Source organism: Chelonoidis abingdonii, chromosome 13, assembly GCF_003597395.2.
Source record: "Chelonoidis abingdonii isolate Lonesome George chromosome 13, CheloAbing_2.0, whole genome shotgun sequence".
Taxonomy (NCBI): Eukaryota; Metazoa; Chordata; order Testudines; family Testudinidae; genus Chelonoidis; species Chelonoidis abingdonii.
The window spans coordinates 16,470,078-16,489,164 of record NC_133781.1 but is presented as its reverse complement, the minus strand read 5'-3'; the positions used below and the strand labels follow the sequence as shown (position 1 = coordinate 16,489,164).

The 19,087-nt window shown below is 51.1% G+C and overlaps 1 protein-coding gene across 3 annotated transcripts in view; it reads right to left on the bottom strand.

Moving 5' to 3' along the window:
* Positions 1 to 679: 679 nt before the first annotated feature.
* The window catches only part of RHBDF2 (rhomboid 5 homolog 2), a 78,422-nt gene continuing 60,014 nt past the window's right edge, over positions 680 to 19,087 (bottom strand). For all 3 annotated transcript variants that reach the window (XM_032792827.1, XM_032792826.2, XM_032792828.1), the window contains 14 exons: positions 18,832 to 19,044; positions 17,117 to 17,245; positions 15,782 to 15,909; positions 15,276 to 15,479; positions 14,556 to 14,667; positions 13,471 to 13,545; positions 12,711 to 12,872; positions 11,061 to 11,167; positions 10,235 to 10,298; positions 9,815 to 9,909; positions 9,090 to 9,165; positions 8,305 to 8,405; positions 7,697 to 7,850; positions 680 to 4,258 (listed from right to left, as the gene is read on the bottom strand). In XM_032792827.1, coding sequence (XP_032648718.1) covers positions 3,839 to 4,258; positions 7,697 to 7,850; positions 8,305 to 8,405; positions 9,090 to 9,165; positions 9,815 to 9,909; positions 10,235 to 10,298; positions 11,061 to 11,167; positions 12,711 to 12,872; positions 13,471 to 13,545; positions 14,556 to 14,667; positions 15,276 to 15,479; positions 15,782 to 15,909; positions 17,117 to 17,245; positions 18,832 to 19,044 — 2,040 coding nt within the window. In that variant the 3' untranslated portion in view covers positions 680 to 3,838. The remainder of the gene's footprint in view (positions 4,259 to 7,696; positions 7,851 to 8,304; positions 8,406 to 9,089; positions 9,166 to 9,814; positions 9,910 to 10,234; positions 10,299 to 11,060; positions 11,168 to 12,710; positions 12,873 to 13,470; positions 13,546 to 14,555; positions 14,668 to 15,275; positions 15,480 to 15,781; positions 15,910 to 17,116; positions 17,246 to 18,831; positions 19,045 to 19,087) is intronic.

Genomic DNA, 19,087 nt, shown 5'->3' with positions numbered 1-19,087 from the left:
TTGTCACTGGAATGCCCTTGATTGTCTCCAAGCGCCAGGATTCAGTAGCTTAGTAAGTTTCACAGACAGCAAAACTTTGTTGAAACAGCAGTAAGTGATGGTTGCAGATGATCAAGTCAGTGAGGAAACCCACAACTAGAGAAATAAACGATATAGTCACCTTTGAGTGCCAAGTGCCATTAAATAGGGTCTGATATAGCACCAGTGAAGAGACTTCAGCAAGCTTTGGGTTGGGATACAGCATTAGCCATATATAAAGTGCACAGAAGGCTGGTCTAGCACACTAGAGAGGAAGGAGCGTCCAGTGGATAGAGCACTAGCTTACAATCGTTGAAGACTTTGGTTGAGTTCCTTGCACCACCATAGATTTCCTTAGAGACCTTGTGCAACTGACTGTGCCTCAGTTCCCCCACCTGTGAAATGGTGATAATCCCATGGCCCTACCTCCCAGGCATGTTAGAGTGGAGGTGCTCAGATGCTAAGTACCATCAATAGGAATTACACAAGTCGTAATGAGACCACGTTGTTCTGTCTTTACTGGGCAGTGGTATGAGGGCACCTGCCCAGTGAGAATGACTGCATTTGGGAGAAGAGCCAAGGAAGCAGTGGTGGGTTCTCCTACAGGGAAACTGACCCAAGACCCTTCAGGGGCCACAAATTAAGATGACAATCAGACTAATTAAGAAGAGTTAGACAATTTGTATTTCACCATGATTTAATTTATGCTTTGGCTTTAGAGTCAACCCTGGTTCTGTTTATTCCACCTTCCCTCCCCCCAACTGGTCACAAAACAAGTGTCACTACCCCTACCTAGTGTCATCCATTCAGTAGTAGTGACTGATCCCGGAGAATGGGCTTTGTGCGCTTCTCATTAAACACAGACAAATGTATTAAAAGGAAAGAGTACTTAAAAGCATCAGTGATGACAAGGTAGAGCTCCAGTTTTTGGATAAAATAGCATGTGGGGGGGGCGGGAAGAGTGGGTCTGGAGGCAGTATGAAAAAAAAACCCACTGTACGTAGCCACCCACCCAGCCCAAGTGTGCTGGGAACACAACGTGGCCCGGCACCAGCACAATTCGCCTTTGCTAACCCAGGGAGAGGTCTCCAGATGTACAAGTGTGATGGGAGAAGTTGTTTGATCGTTGTGAAACATATGAGCTCAAGGGGCCCCATCTCCCTGCTTTGTTTACAGAGACGGCTGGTCATAAGCCAGAGAAGCCTTCAGGGTGCTTAGAGCAACATGTGCCAACACTGCATGCTGCCATGGCTCACACTATGCCATCGGGCTCAGGAGAGCAACGCCAGGCATTGATTATTCACACTTTAACTGACATCCCTGCCTAGCCAGAGAGGAAGAATAGCATGGGCAGCAGCAGGGCAAGCTTCCTCTATTGTTGACCCAACCCCAGCCCACATCTGTGCAGGAGATGGCAGTTTGGTCTCCACCTATTATTCAAGCCTTCGCCTCCCTGCTGAGCAGGTGCACGTGATGTGGATACATATCCACAGGGCTGCAAGCCAGCAGCACCACACGCCAGAAGATAAACATGGTCCTTTGCAGGCTGTATCAGAACTAGCGACCCCAAGGTGAATGCCTCTGTCTTTCCATTATTAATATGCTGTTAAAGCTTCCAAAGTCTGTGTTAAAGGACGCACTTTCCACTTCTGTTCATGGATGGAATCATTTTAATTTATTGAGGACTTAGAAAGAACTTAAATTTGCTTCTTTAAAACAAGATCTCAGCCAGTAATGCAGCAGTGTAACTTCAGAAGCTCAGTTCTGTGTGGTCCGAATACCATGCTTAAAAGTTTAATTGTTATTTTTCTCTATCATGAGATCCAAAGTCTCCTAGTTACAAGAAAATTAAACTTTGGGTTATTTGTTAACGTAAAGAGTCGAATGGCCTAGTTAATATACAGGAACATAGCATGGGACCTTATAGGATAGTATCTGGCATGCTTTTATTAACCGGATAGTTATGGTATTTGGGCCCTAGAAGAGAATAAATTAAGATTTGGTATTTCTCTCTGATCAGGATTTGGACACTGAAGGGAGAGCCGACAGTTCCTCTTTCACTCAAAATCAACCCCTCCCCCCCTTGTGCATTAAAAGAGGTAATACTGTGGCAAAAGTGGAGAATCACCCTCTGACAGTCATATCATGAGGAGAATTCAGAAGCTAAGGGCCTGAAGCAAGATGGGGCGGTAACAGTTGCTAACTAATCCATGCCCCCCTCCCCTCCTTATGCCTTCCTCAGCAAACGCACGCGTCCTGACCCAGAACTGTCAGCAGCATGTTACTCTGCTAGTTCATCTTTAGGACAGTTTCCTGGTCAGCCTAGCTAGGAACACACCGATCCCGGTAGCAAGCCAGATGGAGGCAAGTCCAGCTTCAGTGCAGTCTACTCCTCCGTGCTTACAAAGCAAACCTCCAGCCTCAAAAATCCTATTCCTTGCATGTAATCCTCAAGCGTCAATGGGTTTAAAAAAGGGGGGCTTGGACCACTTTAAAGAGCAAACAGAAAAAGTTTGGGATACTTTGATGATGAAGATTGGGACTGAAAAAATAAGTGTTGCTGAGGGTCCAATTCGACCACCCCTCCTTGGGCTGAAGTGGTACCTTAAATATGCAAACAGACTGATTTCTACAGAGCCATTTTCACAGCAAAGCACTGCTCAGCTGGAGGAAGTGGGCAGAATTCACCCTTATGCACCACACTGGAAATCGGACGCTGCTTCAGCCTGAGCAGCGTCATTAAAACTAGTCAATTTCTTCTGAGCCGGGCACCAGCATTCACTGAATGGAGCTGCTGGAATGACTGGTCTTTCCAACGATCCCTTGAGGACTCTTACCAGCGAGTGTTTGGTTCAGGCGCTACGGCTGATCACTTGTGTTTTTCTCTGGAGCCTTATGGAGGTAAGAAATATTGGCATATAAAAAGTGCCCCCTGCAAAAGGGGTTCATTTTCACAGTATGATTCACAGTACCCGCAAGGCATTGAGATGGGACTGGGTACAGGATGCGAAGCCCCGTCTCACGCCATTAGGCACAAGGAGGGAAGGGCTGTACAGTGCAGGTCAGGAAAGGGAGACCATTAAAAGAGATGCAGTGGGGGGGGAGGAAGGCAGATTTTGCTGACTGAGCTCAACAGGTGTCATTCAGGTACTTTCAATGCAAGCCCTGAAACACCTCATTCTTGGGGCTTCAGTCCCTTAAGGAAGGATCCAGCAGTTTCACCATGGAGGGATTCACTGAGGGTGAGAGGGAGAGGTACTGGTGAGGGCTGATTGGCAACACAAGTCCCTGCACAGGGCCGTCACCTCAGAGCACGGCCCGCCACTGGAGGCCTTTCCCCAGCATGGAACAAAAGCACCAAAGTCTCCCACATTCCCAATTTGGTTGAAGTCTTTCCCAGGGGAAGTGGCTGCTGGGCTCCCAGGCCAGCAGCTGGACCGGGGATTATGGCTTTTCAATGTGGGGTGACAGATCTGTCCCATGTTGGCCGGACCAAATGCAAACAGGTCAGTTCAGCTCCACTCCTTCCCACATCCAGCAGTTACCAACCAGAGCAGCTCCCCCCTTGTCCCCAAAATAACAGCACCTGCTCAATGCCCTGCACCAGTGCTAAGGGACAGACAGTGGCCTAGCCCTGAGTGAACATCCTGCCTGGCTTTAGACAGCTGAGAAGAGGATTGGGGCACTTAACAGCGATGTCGCCCCTCTCCATTGCACCCTGATCTGAAGTCACTTTCCCAGTCACTGAGAAAATCCACCTGCTGCCAACTTTCCATGTTAAAACTTCTGCCCCATCCTGCCCCATCTCCAGGCTGTGGGGTCAGTGCAAAACCTGATCCAGGTCATATTTCTCACAGAACTTGTTGGTGAAGGGCAGGCAGGTGAGATACTCAATCCAGTGCCAGTTGATGGGGTAGACGTAGAGCCAGATCACCAGGGAGGCAAAGAGACCCACAAAGACTAGCAGGGAGACAATGATCATGGCCCGCTTGCGGTACTTGTCCCCGGTGCCAAAGGTGATGTAGGGGAGGAAGGCGAAGGACAGCAGAAGGCCGCTGAGGAAGCCGAAGATGTGGGCGATATTGTCGATCCAAGGCAGGAGGCCGCACAGAAACAGAAAGAGGACGATCCCAAAGAGGTTCAGAAAAGCCTTCCAGGGCTTCTCTAGGATCTGCCAGCTTTGAAAGAGTTCCACAAAGAGGCAGGCCAGCAAGCCAAACTGGGATCCAGCAGGGCCAACCTGAGGGAGATAAAGATGGGAGTTACAGTGGGTCCCACTCAAAACTTAATTAAGTTACAGAAGTAAAAGCAACATGATCCAGTGGTTAGAGCACCATAGGAAATCAGGAGAACCGGGCTCTAGTCCCTGCTCTGTCCTGACTTGCTGGAGCACCTTGGGCAAGTCACTGTTCTCTTGGTGCCTCTTTCCACTCCCAGGTGTTGTCTGCTAGTGTGCAGACAGAAGGCTGGGACTAGGTAAACCCGGGAAAGGGCTCATTCAGTTATTCTGACACGTGCTGTCCTTCGTTTAAATCCTGAGGAGGTGGGACCGTAATAAACTGCTCCCTTGTGGCTTTGGCTCTGTCTCGTCACTTGCTTTTCCTTTACTGCTAGAGCAGAGGTGGGCAAACTACGGCCCGTGGGCCAGATTCGGCCCGTCAGGACTTTGGGTCTGGCCCACGGGATTGCCACCCCTGTGGTGCCACAGGCCCTGTGCTGCTGCTGGAAGTGGCCAGCACCACATCCCTGCAGCCCCTGGGGGAGGGGGAGCGGGAGCAGAGGGCTCCATGCACTGGCCTTGCCTCCAGGCCCTGCCCCCCACAGCTCCCATTGGCCGGGAATGGAGAACTGTGGCCAATGGGAGCTTCGGGGGAGGTAACCAAAGCCAAGGGCAGCATGCAGAGTCCTCTGCCTCCTCTCCCGCAGGGATGTGGTGCTGGCTGCTCCCGGTAGCGGCGCAGGGCCAGGGCAGGCAGGGAGCCTGTCTTAGTCCCGCTGCGTGCTGCTGCCACCCCGGAGCTGCTCCAGGTAAGCAGCGCCAGGCCAGAGCCTGCACCCCAACCCCCTGCCACACCCTGCACTCCTTCTGCATCCCAGCCCCCTGCCCTGAGCCCCCCCATATACCCTGCACTTCTTCTGTGCCCCAACCTGCTGTCCGAGTCCCTTCCTGCACACCACGTCCCAACCTACATTCGTGGCCCTGCATGCAATTTCCTCATCTAGATGTGGCCCTTGGGCCAAGAAGTCTGCCCATTCCTGAGCTAGTGGCACCAAGTTAAAGAAAAATATCCAGCTCAAGCCAGTGGTGCTCCTTACAGCTTTTGGTGCATCCAGCTAGCACAGCGATCAGTTTTCCCAAGACGCATCTAATTTATCACAGGCAGCAAACAGCCATGGGAGGGTGAGTTGGATTCTGTTCTGGCTCCTGATTCATCCAAGGGCAGAACCTGTTACTGGTGCAGGTGGGTGAGACAGGAGGAGACCCAGAAAAGTGGACTGGCCAGCAGTGCTCTCCCTACTCTCTGCACACCAGAGGGGAAGGGGTGACAGAGGTGAAGCAGAGGAACAGCAAGGGCAGGGAAGGAAGAATTAACGCTCCCACTGGCAGCTTGGGATAAGAGCCCTGGTGCCTGGGGCTGCTCAGACCTGCTGGGAAGTGGCCATAGAAAAGGAGAGTTCAGTACTCTGGTTTCCAGAGAAGTCAATACTTTTGGTGACTCAGCAGCCATCCCCCAGCAAGCTCGGTCTCCATCCCGCCCCGCAGGCTAACTCAAACAATCAATCACCCCAAGACCCAATCAAAGGGATTACGTGTGTGTGATCTAATGCAAAGCCCATCAGAATTCTGCTGACAGATTAGCCATCTGCCTGGTGCATAAACCTGCAAGGTGGACGAACGCTCACGTGCGTGTACATGGAGCGGCGTGGCACGTGCAAACCCTGCACGAGACAAGTGGATTAGAGTCAGGCAGCAACCCCAGTGCATCAGGGAAGTAAAGGGGACACATGGGTCATCCACAACTCAGTCCAATAAAGTTTTCAGTCTTTCTAATCAGGCTACTGTACCTAGGACTCCTGGATTATGACTGATTTCTCTAATCAAGGCCCAATCCCCACTAGCAAGGAGTCTTCAGAAAGATTAAGATTGATGTGGTTTAGCTGAAATATGCCCTTTGCTCACCTTGGACTAGTCTACACTCAATGTCGACTCCGATTTTAAAAAGGAACCAGTTCTAAGCTATAACCCTAGGTGTTCACACCTTGGCAACTGTCCCCATATGTATGCTCAGAGCTCAGGAAGTCCCCCCACTCCCGACTGCCACGACAGAGTAGAAAGAATAAACTCTGGAGGGGCAGCTACACCTGGAAAGTCAGTGCCAAAGCAGATAGCTACAGAGCATCCTTAAAAACCATCATCCTCCAACTGTAAGTGCCTCCTCCAGCACCTAGCACAGTGAGGCCCCAATCCTGAACTGGGGCACTGGGTGCTGAGGACGAGAGTTGGAGGTGCCAAGCACCCCCACCTCTCACTGGGCTGTAAAAGCCCAGCATACAGGACATGGCTCAGAGGGATGCTGCTGTCTCTTTTCCCCTTTACCCAAGGAAGGGTTTGAAGGTGGTTTTACCTGATCTCAACAATAATCACCCCTTTCCTGTGGCAGAATGGGCAGGCAGCTCCAGGGAAGGTACCTCTGAGTAGGCAAAAGGCTGTGCAGTGGGGAGACCCCCCCGCCAGGTCACGCAGTGGGGGGTGGAAGCAGTGAGGAGGAAGAATGAATGAAAGGCCGCAGCTGCCGTGCAGACTGGGGTCACTTATTAATCCCTCCAAAACCTCCCTTCTCAGCTCAGGAACTAGAGCAATCGGTTTAAGAAGTGGAGAAAGCTGGGCCACTACCACCAATTCTCTCCGTGCTCTCTCCACCCTGCTGCGGTGGCTAATCCCGTTATCCATTTCCTTTGCATCACAGGCTACCGAGCCCACATTCCAGGTCTGGGCCAGGAGCCCAGGGGCCAAGTTGCCTGTTGTAAGCAACCGATGGAGGTGCCCTCTCAGCTCTTCCATGAACTGCTGGATGGTGTGAAAGCAGCGTCAGGCACAGAAAGGGTAAAGGGTACCAGGGAAAGCAGCTGCTGGCTGAATGCGCATGGGGGAGAATGTTAAATGAGCTCAGGCCACCAACCCAAGAGCTGCCCCACATCACACACTGTATGGAGGGCAGAATGAACCAGTGTTCGTGGGACCTGCCACGCAGAGCCACCAGGCAGCTTCCGCACATTAAGCCACTGCTGGGTCTCCATGTTATTCCATGTGCTTCAGACTTATAGCCTGAGCAGGGAGGCCAAGGCCTGGCCTGGCCTTTTCACCCTCACAGCTGGTCCCCAGAGAAGGGGCAGCCTGAGAACAATCAGCAGGGCAGAGCGGGGCAGCTGGTGCACTTGGAGCCTGTGGACAACTAGAGGGCTTCAGCCCCCAGGGACGTCAGACCAGCACCTTGCAGCCGCAGTAAACAACACTGTTAACGGTCACTCCTCCACGAGGCCTTAGATCTCTGGCTGGGTACTTCCACAGCCCCACCTCTCTGGTCTTCGCCTCGGATGGCCAGAGTGCCTGAAAGCCAGCAAAGCTAAAGAGAGGCAATGGCAAACACCCCACCCCCTAGTCTCAGGGCACTCTTACCTCTGCCCGGTATGGAAGGAAGATGGCACTGGCCAGGTTGCCAGTGATGCCACTGAGGATGAAGATGATTGAGATCCTATGCCAGCCTGCCAACTTCTCCAAATCCCTGAGGACTGTCATCTGGAAGATCACGGATACCAGGCAGTGAACTATCCTATGGAAATATACATACAGATGCTTACTCCGCAGCCCCCTGCACCTATTCACAGTGGGGATTAAAGCTACTCAGGCTTCATCTAAATCAAAACCTAACTCATTTCCTACAAGTAGTGTCCCAGCAGAGGAGTCTGGTTGCAGGACGATGCTAGGGGACCGTTTGGGTGCAGGGACAGGCACATTTTCATTCTTGGAGGCTGGATGGGGGAAATGCAGTTTCATGTTGTTCTTCATTAACCCTTTACCTATAGCATCTGTCATGTCAGGGAGTAACAAGACAGTGGATCAACCAATGGACATGTCACTGTCCAACAGCTAGCCACATCCCTGGTCCAGGGCACTTCGTTTGATTGCATGAGCATCACTGGGCTTGCCTGAGGCAGAGGCAAAGCTGCAAACGGAGGCTCTTGGAAGACTGGAGGATCCCCTCCCCCACCCACCCTGCTTCTTACCCGGCATGAAGGAAGAGGGACAGCCAGAGTCTGTAGAACTGATCGGGGATTTCCGGGTTCAGAAAGGGCAGGAGGCCACACACATCATCCAAGCAATGGACCTGAAACAGACGGGAAAGCACCACAGGGTGAAATGAGCAGCTCTGACTTACAGCCACATCTCAGAGTTTTTAGGGAGAATGGAGGCTGGAGAGGAAACCCACAGGCGATAGCTGACTCATTGCAAGGGACGTTCTCAGGCTATTGATCAGGTCCAGCAAAGCAGCCTCAACCTGCCCGTGGTACATTCACTGAAAACCTCACCATGAACGGGTCAGGTCAGAGGCGAGCGGGACTCCCAGAGGTTAAGGGGCAAAATGCCAGGGCACTGTGGGTGCCCAGCAGAGATACAGGGTAAGGGGGCTTCTCTGGTGCCCAAGCGGATACCCCAGGCAGTGCATTTTCCTGCTTGCTAGGTGCTGCGATACCATTGCAGGCTACTTCAGGGCCGGATGCTACCTTATTGCTCAGGCTCTTGTCATTCCCAGAGCACGCCCTCGTCCCTAGGATTGCTCTGCCTAGGACCACCAAGAATCTACCCCTTTGTATTCCCAGCCACCACCGAGCTGTCTGCTGACCCAGCTCTTCAAGACAGCTGGCCCCCACCTCGTGGTCTCATGGAGATACATGGCCAGCCTGACCATTGGCCAATGCTCAAAGCATTCAGCTCAGGGAAGCACAGGCTGAGCGTTAGGGCCGCCCCCGTGCATCATTTCTCCAACCCAGCAGCCCCAGGCTTGGCTCACCTGCGAGCAGAGAGTTGCCTCCTCGTGGAAGTAGCCATGCATGAACTCACAGTATTCCCGCGTGGTGATCTCGCAGCTAGCGCAAAGGAGGACAAGGTGGGGTCACTTCATGCAGGGATCCCTTCCCCTGCACTCTTTAAGTCCAGATCCTTTTTTATTCTCCCCTCCGCACAGGGCCAAGATGGAGGAGTCTATCCAGGTTCAGTCTAGTCTAGCTGCATTTAAAGGGTTTGGCTGAAAGTCTCAGCTCCCGGCTTAATGCACTGTGGCATTTTCTGCCTTTCCCCAAGAAGGGCTCCCTGCCTATCACAGCAGACCTACAGGGGCCTTAAGTCAATGACTGGCAAACAATGGGCATGTCCCAGAAGGAAGCATCGATTCCAAGGAAGTTAACCGAAGAAGCAAACCCTCATATGATAAGGCATAGCCCCAGAACACTGGCCTCCCAAGGGCAGGGTAGTCCAATAGCCGTTTCCATGCACATGGGCATTCTACATGTACCCAGAGGGATGACGACAGAGTCAGACATGCAAAGCCAGTGGGAATGAGCTTTACCCCACTGGGTCCAGAGCGGTTGTCTCAGATTGGCCCTTGGCTCTCTCCCCTCTCCTTTACCCGTGTAACACAAGACTAATGCTATGAGCAGAATAGGGATCTTAGCCACTGGCATGGCAAGGTCCAGTCGCATCAGGAATGCTGCCTGGAGCTGCATGGGTGCAGCTTACCTGCCTTTGGTACCAATACAGCACGGTCTCCCTTTGATCTCACAGTCCAGGTGCAAAAAGCCTGTGTGGTTGTTTTTGGCTTGATAGGTGCAAATCTAAAAGGAAGAGTGAAGAACTGGTTAGAGAATGGGAGAGACGCACATACTGGTCCCTGCAGCTGAGTCCACAAGTGCTCATGGACAGCGGGCAAGGGAGAGTTCCACCACCCAAACCCAGCAAGCTGGGGAATGCTACATCCAGGGCCTTCCTCTCTCCAAGCTGGCCTCTCTCTGGTCACAGGGGTTCCCCAGCTTGGCCGAAAAACAAGTGCCTTTTAGTTCTCTGCCTTTTTAGGCCAGGAGGCCCTTCCCAGAACGCTATGGGCATTTCTGGCAATGAACGGGAAGGGAAACAGCAAAATATTCCCTGGAGACTCCTTACCGGCCACTTGGTAATGTCATCTGGCCAGACGTGAGGTGAGGTGGAGGCCGGCTCCTCGCACGTCCTGTGGGGATGGAGCAATCAGTGAGGAAGGGTTCTGCTGGTGCAGCCTTTGTCTGGGACCCTCTGACAGCCCAGAGCATTTCACTGAGAGTCCTTGACGGGCACTTGTAGGGGTCTGGGTAGCTTTTCTCTCCTCCTATCTCAGTGCAGAGTCCCCAGTTCATTCTCTTTGGTCTATGGGGGTCAGACTTTGCTACGGACCATGCCTCGGCTGACTGCAGCAGTACAAGGAAGGGGACTGTGCACTGCCTAACAGTTTAATGTGCTCTTGGGTGTACTGTGTCACATGCCCAGAGGCCCTGCTGACGTGCACACAAATGTAAACATCCAATAGGTAAATTCATCTCTCCTCTGCCTCATCCCACTAATTACAGCAAACAGACATGGTTACAGCACAAGACTGGCAGTCAGGACTTCTGGATTCTACTTCTAGCTGATGCCAACTTTCGGAGTGCGCTCAGGCAAGACTGTTTCAGTTAAAACGGTCTCTCTTTCCTTATCTTTAAAATAGAGCACGTGTGTTTGGAAAAGTGCTCTGAGATCCTCAGATGCAAGGTATCATGGGCATGAACATCCTCCCTTAGTACAACCCTTTTATAGTAGGGCTGGAAATACTGAACCCAAGACCCACCCACCTCCACCCATGGTATATGGTTCCCAAGCCACCCTGCAGACATATCACGGCCTGCCTCCAATCCCTTGTGTCCATCCAACAACCCATCCTGTCCTGTCCCCTCCACTTTCCTGGGAGAGGTGCCCATACCTGGGGTCCTGATGGCACACAGCCCCAGACGTTCGCTTCCCGCTGGAATTGCCCTGGATCGTCGGGGAGTTAGAGTCTGGCCACTTTGTGAAAGTAGCTAACGTCTCCTGCAGTTCCAGAGAACGGGAATTTGGAGAGTGGGTTTTTTTAGTTGTTAAACAGACACACGGATTTGATGTGTTCAAACCAGCTCATTCGAACGTGGGTCCATTCAGTCAGACCTCACAATCCTCTCTGTACTACCAAAACTCCGCCCGCCTGGGCTGAAGAGCCATCCTGGCATCATATTGCCTCCTGGATGGCTATTTTAGAGAGATGTTTCCTGTCCTCTGGGTAAGCTCCCCCTAATTCCTTTTTCCCTACCCTGCAGCTGATAGCTATCACAACATTAAAGAGACTTACATTGGGAAAAACAATTGAGTTAAAAAAAATATCAATGTGTTTTTATTTAGGATGTTCTCTAAAAAGTGAGTGAGAAATCAGATGCAAGAAATCACCCCTAAGCATTGCACAAGTCTCGGAATCTGTGGCAGTACCCCCTAGTCATAAATCCTGTTATTTAAATGGAAGTGATACTGTGTTTAATTTCTTGCATGTGCCATTCACGACTCCGTTGCCAGCGTTTGACCCTAACACAAAAGTCTGCTTAGCACATTAGCTGCTGTCCATCGAGTGGGCCAACTTGAAGAAAAAATCCTTTAAGAGCAACTGAATTTGCCTCCCCTGGTGGCTTAGCAATGTGACATGACACCCAAATGAGCAGAGCCCCACACACTGCCAGTTGCTGTGTAAGGCCACCAATATGCAGGTAGGTGCACAATGTTTAAAGTCATCTCTGCAGCATGCAGCCAGGAAGAGCAGTACCAGGTGCAGAGTTGGTCAGAAGGATCATCTGCAGCTCTCTCATCATGTCTGGTGCAGCTAACATCGAAGATTCCACGAAAAGAGAAACCAATCACAGGAATGGGTGCAGGAATTAAGAAATAAGTGATGTGGGTTAATAATTAGAAGCATGATTAGAGGATCTAAAATGCCACATAGTAGGCAGGTATTAATCTTGCAGTGATCATGGAAAGTGATTCAATACGGTGTATATCCCACTAGCTGCATAAAGCAGGGGTCTAGTTTCTTAGCTTTCAGGTTCATCGGGTCCCTGAGATGGTGTGAACTGAATCAGGACTTCCCATCTGATGGGCTCCTCTTACGTTTCCTTCCATCTTTGTGTCTAATGGTCTCTACAGTGTTAATACGCAGAAGCATAAGAGTAAGGTAAGTACAGTAGGCTTCCTGGATTGTTCATACCTAATAGTCTTAGCCTGCGGAGAGCATTAGGCACAAAGATGGATGGAAACGCAAGTGGAGCAATTCAGAAGGGAGGTCCTGATTCCTAACACTCACTCATAAGTTAAAATGGTACATGAGATAAGGCCAGAGGTCAGCCCCACCTTGCCTCACCACTCTGTCTTGGTTCCTTGCTAGCGGGTACCTTTCCTGCTTCCTTCCCTGACTTAATCACAGCAAGAAGTCAGTTTTCCCGCTCCCCCGCACTGTACCCACCCCAAAGCCCTGTCTGCATTAGCCTCGCAGCTGTCCTTAGGATTCTGGGAGGTTTCCTGGTCCCATGGGTGACAAGCAGCCTAGTGCACTCACCGAACAGTCTTTCCGCTGAGTCTGGATGCAGCCCGAGTTGTCGTTTTGGACGCAGCAGCCCGAGTTACGCTCCTGCTCCCTCTCTTTTTGGATGCGCTTCTCAACCTGCTGGTCCTTGCGGATGCAAGGGGAGAACTTGGCTCCCAAGTGGATCAGGTCGATCTGAAACGCAATACAATTGGATGCAAGCCATTAAAGTGCTGTGTGTTATACAGGAGTGATGGTTTAAGGGAAAACTGGGGTACACTGCACCTTTGGGGCAGAGGATCTGGGATTTCTGTGAGCAGCCAGTTTCAGGGGCTGGATATCACAGGGGAGTGCTTCCTAGGGACTCGGGTGCACCTGCTGTTATCCTGCAAGGCAAATGGGGCTGGCATAGCCTCGAGGAGAGCACTCGAGTGACTGAAAGTCTGGTGGGGTGAGGAGCTAACATCCAGGCAAGACTAGGGGGTAATAAGGTGGCTCTCAGCCAAGGGTACCCCAAGAATAGTCACACAGTCTGTAGCACTTAGTGGGCTGAGCCACATCACAAAAAGTTACCAGCAACACAGATGGGAGTTGAGAGAGCCCAGAGACTGAACAGCACAGGGCTGGAACAAGTCAGGCCTGACCCGCTGGATAAAACTGTGTGCAAGGGATGTTTGGACAGCAGCTATCAGAACCTTGCTTCTCCTTCCCTCTGCACCAAAGTGTAAATTCCTCTGTCTCCTGCGGGACAAAGGAGGACACGGAAAAAACCCAACCTAGACATGTCCCTTACCGATCCCGGGCCAATCCAGAAGTTCTCCTGCTGGATGTATTTCACACTCTCATAAACACCTTTGTTCCTCAGCACCTGCCAAGTGAGCACAACATTTAAAAGTCACATGGTGTAATTCACAGCAAAATGGAGGCAAGGTTTAACAAGACAGAGTTTTCCAACTGCCGGCCCTGAAACTCAGCCTGGGATCCAAGTCAGGCTGGCTTCTCTGTCTCACAGAACAGTGAAGGTCCTTAACCACACATGAACTTTCACTGTGTTGCCCAGGTGTAATTTAGAGAATAACTTGGCCTGCAGGGGAAGACCAGCTTCATTTCAAGTCTTTCTACTTATGCAGCCTCACCTCATGATCATTATTAGATTGTAGCCTCTCAGCACCCCTCGGAGGTAGGGCAGTGCTACCTCATTTTACAGAAGGAGAAACAGATGATCAGGTAACTTGTCCAAGGTCACACAGGAAGACAGTGGCAGGGCTGGGAATTTCACTCATGTCTCCCAAATCCCAGTCCAGTGCTTTATCCACTGGCCCATTCTTGCACAGAGATCCCAGGCTGGATTTCAGGGTGATCAGTGAGGGGGAAAGACGTTCCTGTTGCTCACGAACTGAGCCCGTTTGATACGGAGTCGCAGAGACTCTACACATGGTAAACCCCTCACTCGAGGCCATTTAAAACAGAAAGTCTGTCTGTACACGCGCTACCTCCCACTGAACAAGGGGCTGTGAGGTTAAGAGGCGAAAATAGATTACAGGAAAGTAGTAGTGTTGGTCATCTTCTCAGGAAACTTCATTCCTGCCTTCCTTTCAGTGCCTGGGTACTAAGAGAGAAAGGGAGCCACCCGGCTAACCGTACACATAGGGAGACGCTGGAGAATTAAGCCTGCATGGGATAATCCCCATTTTTCTGGCATTCAGCAGAGCTGGGGCAACAGACTTGCTTTAAATCAGCTACTGGAGTCCTGGCACTGGAGACAGGATTCTCCAGAGACACAGGCAGTGCCAGGGGTGTCATTAGCCCAAGGGACCTCGATAGGCTAGACAGCCCCAAGACCCCAAAATGGGCACAGCCAGTATCGACTGAACTTACTAACTCCGTCGTCACGTGCTGGGCAAACCCGATGGGCGCGATGCCGTACGTGCAGATAACCAGCAGGGTGATGATGATATGGACGAAGGTGAGCCAATAGGTGAAATACGGCCTGGAGAGGGGAAGGGAAACACAAACAAGGGTCACTCTTCACAGACTGAGCAGTTCCGTCCCTGCCAACCTTCACTCGCGTTAAACCAGCAGGCTGGAGATGCCCACGTCTGACACAGCAGGCCAGGGCAGGGGTCGGAGGGGCTCAGGACGAGGATACAGAGGTCAGGTTAGGAAGCGCATTGGCCTAGCTGCTGTTAGGATTGCCTTGGTTAGCATTTCACAACCCCAGTGCAAGGCATATTTTACATCTATGATCACTCAAAGGGAAGTCAAGTCATCGGAGCCCTTTCCCTGACCACCCCCCTCTCCAATGCAGCTCCTTGTCTGGGAGGATCTCTGCTGAGACGAGGGGCCCGCAAGGCACTGGAACGTAAGCAAATAGAGCTCCTCCGCTGTGTATGTTTGAAACCACTCAGCGTGGGCCATGCTGGACTGTCAGGCCCTGATTCTGATCTCGCTCCCCTGGCGTCAATGAGGAGTAACTCCATGCCAATCAACAACAAGAACCAGGCCCAGTATTTACATACAGGGCAGCACTAGGATCCAGTATCAGTCTGGGCCATTATAACTGCATTCCCCACCATCCAGCTGGAGCCCGGCCCTCACCTGTGGCTGTCTGTGTTCTCCAGCTGAGACTGGACCATGCTGCTGATGCTCCGGCGGTACGTCCTGTTCAGCCACTTGCCCACCACCCCCAGCCCATAGTATCGCTTCTTGCGGTCAAAGGCAAAGTGCTTCACTTTGGAAGCGATCCGCTTGCCTCTCTTGGGGCTGGGGACTGCTGACACCGAGACCCCGACATCTTCCTTCCTGCAGCAAGAAGCATTTCATTCAATTGCCTTCAAAGACGTGGAGTTAAATCCTCTTCTCCCTTTCTGCATGGCCTCATCACAGCATGGCCAGTGTTGCCAGGAGTGAAAAGAGTTGCCAGGGAAAGGGATGGGGCCAAGTTCCTTCTGGATATCTAGCCCAGCTCCAGCCCCCAGCACCAGTCAGTGCAATGGGCCAGCTCAGAAGCTACCTAGGAACAGAATCTCCAGGACAGCACGTCAAGTCTGAGGGGCACTGGGCAAATCTCTATCGGTTCTGGTTTGGGGCTGTGCCACACTCACACAACAGGCTGCTCCACCTCAGAGGATCGGGCACCGTCCAGCTGAGGAAGCCCTTGGAAGTACGCGGCTGAGAGGGGTGGAGATTCGAACACGTCGTCCGGCATGGAATACATCTCGTGCGCCTCAATCTGTGAGGGACACAGCAGAGACACGCGGGTGATGGCCTAGCTCAGACAGAGAAGTGATCCAGATGGTGTTCCAACCAGACTTGCTTCTGGCTCAGACCTGGCTTCAGGACAGGGCCTTGTGAGATGATGGGGGATGATCAACCATTAATTCTATGGAGAGATTTATGCTTAGTGCGGCATCGTGGTATCTGATCCTTGATTCACTGAGCACTAACAGGGTCTTACAAATGGGACAGAAACCACGGCTTTGCCTTGCCCGAAGAACTTACAGCATATCTGGGTTCTGCAGCACTGGAGACGCTCTATTACAATCGTGTCTAAGGACCAGTGGAGATGGAGGCTTCTTTGTGCTAGGTGCTGTACAAAGAGACCCAGCCTTGCAGAGCTCACAATCTAAATCAGACCGAAGGTCTGGGCCACATTTAAAGCTTACGTTGACGTCGCGACACCATCCAGGGGTATGGACGTCTAGATCCCTGAGCGCCATAACTATGCTGAGCTGGCCCATGGTGCAGATGTGGCTAGGCTGCTGGAGGAATTCTCTGAGAGGTGTCTGCGTGACAAGGTTGAGCCAGCATAGCTACAACGCCAGAGCTACGCTGCTCTAGTCCCCACGGCGTAGATGTGGCTGAGTGTTGCTGCTGTGGGATAGGATGTACGTAGGGAGAAATCATTGACAATAATTAAAGTGTATTTCCCCCTTTGTTTGCAAACAGAGACTGTCGCCTCTGGTCCCCCTGCTAGTCAAAACTGAACTCCCTCCCAGCATATTAAGCAACCCCTGCCACTCCCCCGAAACGGTGAAAAGTAACAAGTTTAACAGGGTGAGATTGGGAGGGCGGGGGAATTATTCGGTGTTGGGCGATAGATCAGGGTCAATGTCCTAAGCAGTAAAAGCTCTCTGGGGCACGGAACCTGTAAGATATCAGCCTGGGATTCCACGCACCAGTGTCAGAAAGATTTAAAATAAAGGGGTGGGGGGGAGGAAGAAAGAGAGGGGAAATGTACAAGGGGTTTAAATCAAAATATCACAGCTATGGAAGTGAAGCCCCAGTTTCCATCAACATGCACAGATTAGAGTCTCAGCAGAGCCAGCCCAGGGTCTCACATCACCAGCCCCAGGGGCTCCAAGACCCGGTGCCTCAGCCCCAATGAAAAGCTGCTGGGGAGAGGGGGTGAAGCTAGGATATCATGGAACCATGCTTGCCTTACTGAAGAATGAGGAGTCCAGCGTATCTGCAGCATCCACCGTGTCCTCATCCAGGATGCTGGGATACAGGAAGCTCCGCTTGTTGCCTCTGTGTTTCGATGCCGAGGGCTCCAAAACTGAACGTCCCTTTCATGGAGGAAAAGGCAAAACACTGGGTGATTAAATGCACTAGTAAAGATGGACTAGTAAAGATGGACCAAACTATAGCGGGGGACCAGGAGGCAGTTTTGGGGCTGAACGTCAAGTGGATCAACCTGCATGGCTGGGAATCTGCACACACATTTCCCAAAGAAGGAAGCTGCCAGCTTTTCAGATCTCTGTTGGGGAGGTTTGCAGAGTGTTGCATGCACCGCTGCCAGCACCCAGCAGTACATAAGCGATGATGGTTCCATAACATGCCTCAGAATCCCAGTTAGGCACCAGCAACACAAAACACCTTCATGACTGGATCAGAGATTAAAACACTCAGTAAAAAGGCAAGTGCAGCCATCAAGCTCCAGCCTCGAGCTAAAACACAACAAACGTGTGTCCTGCCCACACCAGAACTCACAAATCAGTCAGAAAAATGTGAGGCTGGAATGGAGCCCCAGGGTAACCAGATCCAGCCACCTGTGCTGAAGCAGCACCAAGACCATCCCTGACAGGTGTTTGTCCAACCTGTTCTTGAAGACCTCCAGTGACGGTGATTTCACAACCTCCATTGGAAGCCTGTTCCAGAGCTTAACTGCCCTTAGAGTTAGAAAGTTTTCCTCCTAACATCTGACCTAAACCTCCCTTGCTGCAGATTAATGTACATGAACTTGTTAAAACATAGCTCCAAACGCCAGTGTTGCCAAACTCGATGGTTAGAGATGATCAAAAGCTGGCCTTTCTATCCTGCAGAAAATTGAGAGAGATTCTGTAACCTGGTTTTGTCCCAAGTTGGGCCAAAAGGTCAAAATCTCCAAATTTTTGTGACAAAACATTGTGTGCCTATGAGGTTGACTATAATAGTATATTCAAAGTCTAAACCTTCTGGCCTTCTCAAACTGTAACAGTCTTCGTGACATTTTCATGAGGAAATGATGGAATCAATACATTCCAATAAAGTTTTGATTCTGTCAAATCAGCATGATCTGATGGAAAACTGTTTTGTGAGAAAATTTTCTATCAACTCTGTCTACAAGGTGAACCACATCTGGTTCATACAGCCTGTGAAACCAGGTTATTCTCTAGTACAGAGTACAGAGTAGTCCTGCTAACGGGCCCCAGCAGACACCACCCATGACTAGGTTTTTATGCAACGTTTGCAATGAAATCAGAAAAACCTCCACATGTTAAGGGTTGCCATTCAATGATTTGCTTAAACAGTTCACTGTTCATTCAAATCACTTAACTTTTTTACTAAAATTCCACTTAAAATAAAGCACTGCAATATGCTGATTGACATTACGTATGTTATCCAACCAAAACATTTTACAAAAGTATCAAAACCACAAAAATTTAGGGGTCTGCAAAGTGTCCCAGACTGCAATGGCAAGTTGTCTTGCATTAAGTGTCATTTTTTCCCCCACAACTGCATTTGCAGAGCCCTGGGAGAACCTTAGAAAGGGCTCCAGTTCAGATCTTGGGAACACACACGTGACAGGACATAAGGGTGCCCTGGATAAGCCTCTGAGGAAGGTTCACGAGGCAGCAGCTCAGCTGGGAATGCATTCACAAGGGGAACTCACTTTGATGATAGCTGCAGCTGCCCTGAAGCTCATGTGGGCGACAGACTCCCGCTTCCTACGGGGCAAACGGGTGTAGCCCGACCGCACGCTGGTGAAGGATGTCATGGAGAGGACTCCAGGCGTCTGGGGTGGTAGAATAGGGTGAGGGGTCCGAGGACGATCGACTTCATCCGGATGCCGGAACGGACGGCCTCTGGCTAAAGGGTCTACGATCTTAGAGTCACATGGACAGAGAGGCAGAAGTTAGTGAACTAGG